Source organism: Malania oleifera, chromosome 13 (genome assembly GCF_029873635.1).
Source record: "Malania oleifera isolate guangnan ecotype guangnan chromosome 13, ASM2987363v1, whole genome shotgun sequence".
In the NCBI taxonomy this organism is placed as follows: domain Eukaryota; kingdom Viridiplantae; phylum Streptophyta; class Magnoliopsida; order Santalales; family Ximeniaceae; genus Malania; species Malania oleifera.
In genome coordinates, this window is record NC_080429.1 from 64608821 (window position 1) to 64622185 (window position 13365).

A 13365-nucleotide genomic window follows, 5' to 3' on the forward strand; every position below is an offset into this window, starting at 1 on the left:
GTTCCCAGTTCGTGATTCAAACTTGCTGGAGAAGACTTTTCTACTCGTGGTTCACTAAAAACACATTACCAACATGGCATTCTATTTCATCATTTGGAAGCATACCCCTTTTAATTCAACTAGAACCATCTAAAAGAGAAAAATCTTGAGGTGGGCGAGTACTCTATAATTTGGCTCAAAGTAGACATTTCAAAACAATCTTTCATAGGTTGGTTTATCACGTTAAACAGGCTTATAACCTTGGAAGGGCTAATCTCTTAGGGGAAAGTGCATTCTTCTTCTTGCATTTTGAATCATTTTAGAGACAATATAAATTTTTTTTTCTCCCAGCTATGTCGTATCTAAAGAGATCTACCAATAAGTTAGAGGCTCTTTTAATTAGTCAAGGGCTTTCTCTAGTTGGAATGAGAAGGCTTCTTGGATTTCTTCCTTTGACAACTCTTACCATGCCACTCTCCAAAGCTGATTTGGAATGCTACAATATATCATGTCTGGATAGCAAAAAATGGCTTACTTTATGAAAATTCTCCCATCATTGTAGATAAAAAATTTTAGTGGATTCTTTTTAGTTTGTTTCGATGCCCTCTTTGTATTGTTCCTTCTTGTGTTTTCTCCTTTTGAGCTAACATATATTGCTTACATCTTTGGGGAAAAAAATCTTTTGCAGAAAAATATTATACAATGTATATATGGACTATTTGTTTAGCAATTAAAAAAGTGATGTTATAGCATACCCATGTGTTTGTTTTTTTTTCCTAAAATTAAAATTTTAATTTTTATGAACTGATAGAATTATTTTGTGCTATTTGTACTATCATTAACTTTATCAGAGACGCACAATGCATTTTTAATGTCTTTTTAATTAAATTTTTATAAAATTAATTAACTTAATTTTTTAATAATTTTATATAATTATGTTAATTTTTTTCCATATTTATTAGTTGCATTTTCTAGTTTGTTATGAATTATTGTAAGTTGCTAAATGAATTTTCATATTAAATTCTTGAAATTTAAAATTTGTCTAACAATATTTTAGAATATTATAAATTATGTACTTAAAAATATTATATTTACATTTTACTTATAAGTACGTTTATGTTTGTCGACATACGCAACACTTTCTTAAATTATCATTGTTATACTATACAATAAATATTAAATGGGCAGATGCAGAAATAAGTAGAAATGAAAATAGAGAAATTCGTTTTCTGTTTGTAGTAGATTTAAATCATTTGATAACATTTTGTTGTTAAATATATAAATATAATTGATAGTTTCAATGGCCAAGATGGTTGATTCATCCTGTGTGATCAGAGGAAAACTGCAACTACACTATTATCTAAGATGGAAGAGAATCAAATTTATCACCTGAATTTTTGCATATTTTTCATTCATTTTTTCATTGTATTCCATTCCACTCCGCGACCAAAGCAAACATGAATTAATAGGCAGAATTGCATGGTCTGTGTCCATGCTCAATTTCCCAACTGTTTCTTGCATTTATCCAATTCTGCCTTCTTTAAAACCAGGCCAGCAGAATCATCAGGGAAACAGAATAGGAACAAGCAATATACTTTTGCATGCCAGCATGTTTCTATGTCATGACATTTTCATTACATATAAGGAAAGCAAAATTATCTGGTCTGTTGTACAAGCATGAAAAGTTTTTGTGGCACCCCAACATATATCCTCATTCTGCGTTGCTGACCAAAAAGAGCTTCTGATCATTTCCAATAAGGTCTGCATCAAGAATTTTAGCCCCATTTTCTGATAAAATGCAAGAACCACCTGGACATTTTAAATGCTCCACTGCTGTCTTGATGAGCTCTTCAATGGTTTGTGGAACCCATAGAACAATTCCTTGTTCTCTCTCCACTTTGGACTCGAATGGGTGATAGGGGAACACACTGCATTTCCTTCTTTGAATTGTATCACCTGTTGGGAACATATACTAGGAAACTCAATGAAAAGGATGCAGTAAAGTGAAATTTGAAAAAATAACTTCGAGAAGAAAATATCCTTCCACGTAATTAAATGGAAAAAAAAAAGAGAAACAAAATGAGGATCGCATAACAAATTTGTTGTCAATCTTTTGAGGGCTAAATAGCACATTTTGCCTTCTGTGTTGTATGGACTCCAGTATGGTTTGTTTAATTTAACTGGCATGTAAAAAATCTTTAAATCCATGGACATGGCAAAGTACTCGTATTCTTCTAGAAATTTAGAGGTAACATCATACATAACATCAATTGTTCAATGTGCATACTTAAATCCATTTTAAATCAATTATATGTTACAATAATTAATAATTTAGAGTTGATGTAAATTTCTTGTAAGATTGGTCAAGAAGTACCTAGCTACTTTGAAATGCATTAGATATTGCTGGTAATAATCATTAATCAAGAAAGCACTAGCGTTCAAGCACATGAAGTGTTCATGTGTTGTCAGTCTCACATAAAAATAATTAAATTAGTGCTAGTATGGAATGAATTAGTTCCACTTTGTTGCGTCTCTTTCTAACAAACCAATTTCAACTTACAAGCAACAACTGCAAAAGTATGTTGTGCCTCTTTTCTCAATTCCGACATTTTGATTATCTCCTGTCCCTGAAATTACATCTTCCTGATTCTAGTATAAAATAAAATTGGAAAGTAAAACTCGGATAATAGAACTATGCAGGGACAGAAGCATTCACTACTGGCACAATGTGAAGCCTCCCTACATATATTTAGGCAAAAAATTCTGTCACCACTCTAATTCTTAAAGGAAAAGACCTGAAAGAAAAAAAATGGATCCATGAACCAAAAAATTGAGTTTAAGAGTCTAATGGTGCATAGGGAGGGTATTAAATAGAAATATGTAGGGACAGAAGCATTCACTACTAGCACAATGTGAAGCCTCCCTATATATATATTTAAATAGAAAAATTTATGTCACTACTCTAATTCTTAAAGGAAAAGACATAAAAGGAATAAAACAGATCTACAACAACAACAAAACAACAAAACCAAGTCTCAAGTCCCACTAGGTGGGGTCAGTTACATGAATCCTTTTATGCCAATTTATGTGATCATGGACAATTCCCTTCGATAAATTTAAGACTATTAAATCCTCACTATCTCATTCCAAGTTATTTTAAGTCTACCCCTACCCCTGTTAAAATCCCAAGGATCTTTGTGAATAATGAGTAAATTAGGAAAGTGGTAAATGTAGAAGATTATATATTATTCTGTAGGGGGATTATTTCCTTATTTAGAATAGTTTATTGTATTATATAATGTAAGATTGAGATGTACATAATTAGAAGAAGAAATACAGAAATTTATTCTATCTTCATGGTATCAGAGCTAGGGTTTCTAAACCTTAGTTTGCAATGGAAGACGGCGCCGTCAATAGCAGAGGGTCGAGCTCCTCTGCAACTCTCGACGGTGACTATGAAGTTACCTCCATTGTGGGTTCGAATGGGCTAGACAACTCAGCCTTCCCACTCTCGGGGGAGAGATTGAACAGAAAAAATTTTTGTGACTGGGCTCAGTCCATCAAACTAGTGATTGAAGGTAAAGGAAGGATCGGATACCTTACCGGCGAAAGGAAGAAGCCAGCCTCAACCGACGCAGCTGCTCTGCAAAAATGGAAATCTGAAAAGTCCGTGGTGACTGCGTGGCTCATAAACTCGATGAAGCCCTCGATCGGCAAGATTTACCTATTTTTACCAATGGCGAAGGATGTCTGGGACGTTGTTCGCGAGATGTACTCCAATGCCAAAAGCTACTCCTAGATTTTCGAGATAAAAACTCGATTGTGGCAGCTGCGGCAAGGAGAGAGAGATGTCACCGATTACTTCATGAAGATGACAACTCTCTGGCAGGAGCTTGACCTAAGCGTCGATGAAGAGTGGGAATGCCCTAGCGACAACATTCGCTATAAGAAGAGACTCGAAAATGAACAAGTCTTTGAGTTCTCGGCTGGCCTCAACCGTGACTTGGACGATGTGTGAGAAAGGATCCTCGGCCGAAACCCCCTTCCTTCTACCCGAGAGGTATTTGCAGAGGTAAGGCGTGAAGAGAGCCGTCGTAGCGTGATGATGAAAGGACCAATCGGACACACAGGGGATGAAATATCGGCCCTACTCTCGAGAAATCGTAGTGTTATGACGAAGGTTCTGACCGGACATATGGGGGATGAAATATCAGCCTTCAGCTTGCGAAGTAATGAGCATTGTCGCAAGCCAGGCCATTCAATTCAAAAGATACTTGCTGGAGATTCATGGAAAGCCTGCAGATTGGAAGCCGAGACAATATAAAAAAAATCGTGGGTATTAGGCTACCACTGACAGTTCAACTGAAAAATCACAAGGCGAAAAAAACCAATAATACCACTCCAAGTAGTGCATTCAGCCTTGAGCAGTTGGATAAGCTATATAAAATGTTTTCTTCAATTCAAACATGGGGTCAGTCTTCCACTGGTTCTTTGGCTCACCAAGGTAATTATTTGTCAGCATTAAATACTATATCCTGTTACAAATCACCATGGATAATTGACTCGGGTGCATCTGATCATATGACTGGTTCTTATCAATTATTTTCAACCTATTCACCATATGCTGGAAATTTGAGAGTCAAAATTGCAGATGGTTCTCTCTCACCAGTTGCCGGTAAAGGAAGTATTCGCATATCTAACTCTGTAACTTTAAAATTTGTCCTACACTAGTTAACAAAAGACTCCAATTGCTCTGCTAAATTTGTTTCATCTCATTGTGTTTTTCAGGACCTATCATCGGGAAAGACGATTGGCACTGCTAAGGCGTATGAGGACTCTACTAATTTGAGGAGGCAAGCTTGAGTGAACAATGTAATACTGTAATTTGTGATTCTGCATCTATTTCTAGAGATAGTAAACTTTTGTTATGGCATTCTAGGATGGGTCGCCCAAATTTTCAATATTTAAACGTTTTTTTCCATCTATTTGTTTAAATAAAATGTCTTCTGAGTTTCAATGTGAAGTGTGTGAGCTTGCAAAACACTGGTGTACTTTCCCAACATCCATATACAAACCATCCCGCCCATTTACTATGATTCACAGTGATTTGTGGGGACCCTCAAGATCCCTCAATCGCACCCATATGAAATATTTTGTTCCTTTTATTGATGACCATACTCGTCTTTGTTGGGTTTACTTGTTGAAAGATAAAACTGAAGTCCGTCCCATTTTTGTCAGTTTTCATTCCATGATTCAAATACAATTCCAGATTCACATTCAAATTTTATGTACTGATAATGGTACGGAATATTTTAATGATATTCTAGGAACTTATCTTCAAGAAAATAGGATTGTTCATTAGAGTTCTTGTGTGGACACCCCTAAACAAAATGGGGTTGTTGAATGAAAAAAACAGACATATACTTGAAGTAGCTCGGGCATTGATGTTCACTACAAACATGAAAAAATATTTTTGGGGAGATGTCATCTTAACAGCTACACATCTCATTAATCGAATGCTGAGTCGAGTACTTTCCTTTGCCACTCCTCTCCAGAAATTCCAGGAACATTTTCCTACCTCTCGACTCCCCTCCAGTCTTCCGTTGAAAATCTTTGGTTGTACTGCATTTGTTCATGTTCATGCTCACCATCAAGATAAATTGAATCCTCGTGCCGTTAAATGTGTCTTCATTGGTTACTCCCCTACCTAGAAAGGCTACAAATGCTATGACCTTGTCTCAAAAAGGATGTTTGTTAGCCTTGATGTCACATTCTTTGAAACCACTCCTTATTTCCCAAAGACCTCTCTTCAGGGTGAGAAATGGAGTGAAGATCGGTTCTTTGACTTCTTTACTATTGAATCTGTGCCATCTATTGAGTCTCCCATTGCTTCATTCCCTGACCCATCTACTGAGCCTCCCATTGCTTCACTTCCTAACCTGTCAAACAAAAAAGAGCACTTAACCTCAGGAGGAGATGCAAGAAAGCAAAACAACATAGACATACTTGTTTACTTAAGAAAGCCGAACACAAAGAACAAGGAGAATCTCATACTTGAGGCACCAAGAGTGTTGGAACCAATGATGGCTCCGAACAACCATGAGTCTACGCCCAATCCCAATCTGGTAATAGATAGTCATGAGCTCTCTTATGATAATCCTGTACCTAATGACATCAATTTACCTATTGCAATCAGAAAACAAACTAGGTAATGTACTCAATATCCCTGGTCTAAATACATGTCTTATAGAAGCTTTTCTACAGGATATCGTGCTTTTGCCTCTAACCTTGACAGGATGAGAATTCCAAAGAATATTCAGGACGCTTTGGAAATACCTAAATGGAGGGAGGCTTTCATGGAGGAAATGTGGGCCCTAGAGAAAAGTGGAACTTGGGATGTAATGAATTTGCTGAGAGGGAAGAAGCCAGTTGGTTGTAAATGGGTCTTCACAGTGAAATATAAATCTGATGGGACAGTTGAATGATATAAAGCCAGACTCGTTGCAAAAGGATTTACACGGGCTTATGACATTGACTACACGGAAACATTTGCACCGGTGGCAAACTTGAATACAGTTCAGGTCCTCTTGTTCTTGGCAGCTAACTTAGATTAGCCACTACAACAACTTGACATTAAGAATGCATTTTTAAATGGCGAGTTAGAAGAAGAAGTCTACATGACAATACCACCAGGCTTTAGTAAGAAAGGTGAAGAAAACAGAGTGTGTAAACTCAAGAAGTCATTGTATGGACTCATGTAATCTACCAGAGCATGGTTCGACAAATTTTCAAAAGTAATAAAGGACCAAGGATATCGACAAGGGCAATCAAATCACACCTTGTTCTTCCAACAGTCTGAAAGGAGTAAGAGAACAATTCTAATAGCATATGTTGATGATAAAATCTTAACTGGGGATGATATAGTAAAGATGGAAAGATTGAAGAAAGTTCTAGCTACTGAATTTGAAGTTAAAGACTTGGGACAAATGCGGTACTTCTTGGGCATGAAAGTTTCTAGAACGAAAAAGGGTATTGGCGTCTCTCAGCGAAAGTATATCACTGATCTCTTAATTGAAACTAGCATGCTTGGATGCAAACCTAGTGAAACCCCGATTGAAGTAGTAAAGAGGGTCGAAGACTGTGGAATACCAGTTGAAAAGGAGACGTATCAAAGATTGGTTGGTAAGCTAATCTACCTATCACATACCAGACCAAATATTGCATTTGCAGTTAGTATGGTAAGCCAACATATGCATTCACCAAAAGAAGTTCATTTAGATGCTATGTACAAGATCCTTCGATATCTCCAGGGCTCCTTGGGCAAAGGACTCTTCTTCAACAAATGTTAAAGCAAGGAAGTAGAGATCTTTACAAATGTAGATTGGGCAAGATCAGTGGAAGATAGAAGGTCCACCACCGGTTATTGCACATTCGTCTGGGGAAATTTGGTAACTTGAAGAAGCAAAAAACAGAATGTAGTGGCTCGTAGTAGTGCCGAAGCTGAGTTCAGGGCAGTTGCTTAAGGAATATGTGAAGGACAGTGGTTACGAAAACTCTTGGGAAAACTACAGGTCCCTATGAAATTTCCTATCAAACTCTATAGTGACAACAAAGCAGTCATTAGTATCTCTCTCAATCCAGTTCAACATGACAGGACTAAACATGTGGAAGTGGACCGACATTTTATCGAAGAGAAAGTTGAAGAAGGAACTATCTGTATGACTTATGTACTCACCAAGGAACAAATTGCAGATATCTTCACTAAAGGGTTGGCACGACAAAACTTTGATGATCTCATTAGCAAGTTGGAGATGATTAATATCTATGATCCAACTTGAGGGGGAGTAATAAAATCCCAAGTATCTTTGTGAAAAATGAGTCAATTAGGAAAGCGGGTAAATGTAGAAGATAATATATTATTCTGTAGGGGGATTATTTCCTTGTTTAGAATAGTTGATTGTATTATATAATGTAAGATTGAGATGTACATAATTAGAAGAAGAAATACAAAAATTTATTCCATCTTCAATCCTTTTTGTTGCCCCTCATAATAACTAATTCACTCTTTTTCACTGGCGCACTATGTGGCCTATGTTGCAAATGCCCAAACCATTTGAGTTGTCCCTCCCTTATCTTATCTTTTACAAGAGCTACGCCTAATTTAGCATGAATATGTTCAGTTCTTAATTTATCTTTTAACATTATAAGACTCATCCATCTTATAATTCTCATCTTAGCAACTTTTACTTTTTGGATATGTTGTTTCTTAGTCGCCCAACATTCTGATCTATATAGCATAGTTGGTCTTACAATCATCCTATAAAACTTCTCTTTTAATTTTAAGAGTATTCTATTATCACAAAGCACACTCGAAACACTTCACCATTTTACCCAACCTTTTAACTCTATGTATTACATCTAATTCAATTTCCCTGTCAACTTGCATAATAGATCCAAGGTATCGAAATCTACTAGTGCTATTGATTTCTTTATCATCAAGTTTAACTTTGTGTTCAATATTCCTCCTACTATTATTGAAATTACATTTCATATATTTTGTTTTATTTCTATTTATCCTAAAGCCTCTAGATTTAAAATTTTCTCTCCATAATTCGAACTTAGATTCTACTCCATTCCTAGTTTCATCAATCAAGATAATATCATCTGCAAACAACATACACCATGGAACCTCATTTTGGATGCTCCTAGTCAGTTCATCCGTCACTAAAAGAATAAAATGGATCTATGAACCAAATAATTGAGTTCAAAAGTCTAATGGTGTGTAGGGAAGGTATTAAACAATAACAACCCCATAAAATCCATTCATTGAATTGCTACCACTTTATTGGGTTGACTAATTGTTGTTCGCGGATGCGCATCGGAAGCCCTCACACACTCACAAATTAATCAACAAACAAGTAGTGCAATCCCTCAATGATGAACAATAGGAAAGAAACAATCACTCAGCAATGAGAAGAACGAAAGCAACAATCAAAGACACAAGATTTATGTGGTTCGGCAATGTTCCTACGTCCATGGGAGCAGCAACTCTGATTTTCACTATCAATTATGTCAAGCTTACAAATTAGGGTTACAAACATTGATTATATGTGAACCCTAAGCGTATAGGAACCTGAGATCCTATCTAAACCATCCCTATGCCAATCCCCGTAGGAAAATCCTCCAATCTACCCAATCTATTGGTCTCATGATTTGAATTTCGTGACGTGCGCTGATCAAAACAGTCGACGGTTTGGCCAAGAGGAGTCCCCTACATTCTGCCTAAACTGTCAGCGGTTACAGTGCAAACTGTCAACGTTTACCCCTCAACTCTTATTCCTCGGTTAACGATGTGCTCCCGGTGCATGCGTTCCACTCAAATATGAGCCACATTCTCAACAATCTCCACCTTGGCGAATATTCACCACTTAGGAAATCCAAAAGCATAACCGCTGCTCCACCCGGGACAGTAGATTGGGATTGTCTCCCCGTCTAGCACCTGGAGACGTTGATCAAGTCCAATCAATGCTTGAACGTGTCCATTGTGACCAACTTCGTCAGCATATTAGCCGCATTGTCAGACGTATAAACCTTCTCAAGTAGAAGTTCTCCTGAAGCAATTAGTTCCCTAGCCCTGTGATACTGCACATCAATGTGTTTCGTTCTCGCATGGTATGCCTGATTCTTCACCAAGTAGATGACACTTTGACTATCACACTGCAGCTAAACTCCACCTTGGTGAACACCTAGCTCCCTAACAACACTTCCTTGGTAGCCTTAGCCACTGCCATGTACTCCGATTTAGTAGTAGATAAAGCTATGAGCAAATGCACCATAGCCTCCAACCAATAGGTCCTCCCACAAAGGTAAATATGTACCCTGTGGTAGACCTCCTGTCATCCAAGTCTCCTGCGTAATCAGCATCCACGTACTCTACCACTAACGGATCACTCTGTTGTCCACTGAACATGATGTCATATCCAGTTATGCCCCTCAAGTACTTGAGAATCCACTTGACTACATCCCAATGCCGTCGATCCAGATTCGAGAAGAACTTGCTCACCACGCTGACAACATGTGCTAGGTCCAACCTCATACACACCATGGCATACATTAGACACCCCACTACACCAATATAGGGGATCTTCGACATATCACGAAACTCATCATCCGGCCATCGGCATTGGGCGGTAGACAGCCTGAAATAACTCGCCAAAGGTGTGCTCACCGACTTAGCATTAGCCATGCTAAACCTCTCCAACACCTTCTCCACATAGTCACCCTGAGATAACCATAGTCTCCCTGCAGCTCTATCCCTGCGAATCTCTATGCCAAGTATCCTATTGGTTGCACCCAAGGTCTTAAATTTCGATTTCGACTCAAATTTCGAAGCTCCAAAAGTACGGAAAATTCGATGGAAATTTCGATTTCAATTTCGATTTGAAAAAGTAATGGAAACTAGTAGTAAAGCATGGAATTCTTTGTGAAACTTTAGAAATGGTTAACAAACATAAAAACATAAGTTTTAAGACTAATATATTACAAATTAAATACACGTATGTTTTGTATGAGGTGGAAAAGTTGTAAAATAGTATGTGTATCAAACATGTTTGTAAGATAATGTACATTAAACATATTCAGTTAATGCAAATGAAATTCATAAATAATTTAAATATTATTTCTTATACAAATATTGATAATTTAGACATGAATGGTTAAATAAAATATTACTATAAGTTCATTTTTTCATATAATTTCAAAAGCACTTGTTATAACCTTTTGTTTCAATAAAATAAATTGAAAGAGAAATTTCACTTCACTCTCGAGGTTTCGATAAATTTTGACAAATTTCGCTAAAATTTTGGGGTTTCAATAAATTTCGGATGATTCGTTGAGAATTCGACGGAAATTATGCAAGACAAAAATCGACTGCCATTTCGATTCGAAGGTGACAGAAATCGGAAATTTCGATGGAAATTTTGACAGTTTCGTGGAAATTTAAAACCATGGTTGCACCCAAGTCTTTCATGTCAAACTCTTTTCCCAACAGAGCCTTCAACCGATTCACTTCGGTCATGTCTTTAGCAGCAATCAGCATATTGTCAACATACAATAACAGAAATATGAGAGACTTGTCCTCAAGATTCCTCACATAGACGCAGTAATCATACTCACACCTCCTATAGCCAATACGGATCATATAGGCGTCAAACTTCTTGTACCACTGCCTCAGAGACTGCTTTAACCCATACAGTGATTTCTTCAGTTTGCAGACTAAGTGCTCCTTTCTAGGCTGACTAAACCTTTCTGGTTGTGTCATGTAAATCAGCTCCTCCAGATCACCATGGAGGAACGCCGTCTTTATGTCCATTTGCTCCACATGCATATCATGTTGCCCACCAGTCCCAACACTACCCTGATGGAAGTGTGCCTGACCACAGGGGAGAAGATTTCATTATAATCTACTCCCTTCCTATGCGAGTATCCCTTTGCTACCAAGCGAGCCTTGTACTTCTCTCTTTCCCTTTCTGACATAGCTTCTTTCTTTCTGTATACCCACTTGCATCCAATCGCCCGCTTCCCAGCTGGAAGCTCCACCAAGTCCCACGTTTGATTCTTATGCAACGATTCCATTTCCTCCACCATGGCACCTATCCAACTACCCTTTTCTTGGTTGTGCATGGCCTCCAGAAAAGTAGTAGGATCCCCGATGCTAGTGATAAGTGCATAAGACATCAGATCGTCAAAACCGTACCTAAGGGGTGGTCTGACGATGCGGCTGCTGGTCATCCAAGCTAGAACTCCCTGTGTTCTTAACATTGTCATCTCCATCCTGAGTTTCTGACTCCACCTACACCGTTGTCTGATCTCTCAAGCTAGGACTCCCTGCATTTCCGCTCTGAGTCTCCAACTCCACCTGAATCGCATGCTCATTGCTGCTGTGATTGTTTGGCACATGTTTCTCTATTTCCTCCTAAGTACGACGTAACATGGTTTTCTCATCGAAAACCATGTCCCTATTGATCATCACCTTGTTTGCCACTGGATCCCACAGCTTAAACCCTTTCACGCCTTTCTAATATCCCAAAAAGATGCACTGTCTAGACTTCGCCTCAAGCTTAGATCTCTCTTCATCAGGAATGTGCGCATAGGCTGGACACCCAAACGCTTTCAATCCGGAGTAGTCTACCTCGTTACGTGTCCACACCTCCTTAGCAACTTTCCCATTCTGTGATGCCCTTGGTGATCTGTTTACCAAGAAACAAGTCTTACTAACAGCCTCGGCCCATAAATTCATGGTGAGCCCAACATGCAACCTAAGGCACTGAACCCTTTCAGTAAGGGTTCAGTTCATCCTTTTCGCCACACCATTTTGTTGCAATGTCCAACGTATTGTAAAATGTCTCCTTATGCCATGCTACTCCCAGAACTCTCTGAAACTCAAGTTTGTGTACTCATTTCCATTGTCTGTCCTAAGGAACTTGATCTTTCTCCCGGTCTGGTTTTCCACCTCAACTTTCCATAGTTTGAACTTGGCAAACGTCTCCGACTTGTGCCGCATGAAGTAAACCCAGACCTTTTGTGAGTAATCGTCAATGAAGCTCACGATATACACACGTCCCCCGGTGATGCTACTCTCATCGGTCCCCAAATGTCCGAATGAATATAGTCCAGTACTATGCGTGGCTGTCATGAACTGAACCCTGTTCTACTTCCCAAGCACACAATACTTGCAAAACTCCAACTTACATGATTTGACCCCCTTTAGAAGATTTCTCTTGTGAAGTTCCTTCATTCCACGCTCACTTATATGCCCTAAACGCACATGCTACAAAACAGTACTGTCAGACTCAGACTCTGCAGCTGCAGCTCCACCTACAACCGTGGTACCCAACAGTGTGTATATATTACTCGACACTCTCTTTCCCTTCATCACGGTCATAACTCCCCTGCTCACCTACATTATCCCACCTTCAAATTTGTAACTGAACCCGTTACAATCCAAGGTGCCTAACGAAACTAGATTCTTCCTCAACTCTTGTATGTGCCTCACATCACACAACGAGCTCACCACACCCTCGTACATATTGATTCTGACATTCCCCATCCCGATCACTTTGCACGCAACATTGTTCCCCATCAGAACGAAACCAGAACTCACCAATCTGTACATAGTGAACCAGTTCTTGTTGGGCATCATATGATAAGAACCCACCGAGTCCAAGATCCAAGATTCTGGGAACTCATCGGACCTCTATGAAACTGAGAGCATATCACCGTTACCGATCCCAAAGTCTCCTACTACATTCACCGTGTTTGACGAACCTTCTTTGGTTTCAGAAACCCCCTTCTTTTCCGGACACTTGGGTTTTATATGCCCCCTTT

The 13365-nt window shown here is 38.5% G+C and overlaps 1 protein-coding gene across 1 annotated transcript in view; it reads right to left on the reverse strand.

The window, feature by feature from the left end:
* Positions 1-1360: 1360 nt before the first annotated feature.
* The window catches only part of LOC131146744 (potassium channel SKOR-like), a 151065-nt gene continuing 139060 nt past the window's right edge, over positions 1361-13365 (reverse strand). Inside the window, exon 13 of the mRNA XM_058096511.1 lies at positions 1361-1935. Coding sequence (XP_057952494.1) covers positions 1691-1935 — 245 coding nt within the window. The 3' untranslated portion in view covers positions 1361-1690. The remainder of the gene's footprint in view (positions 1936-13365) is intronic.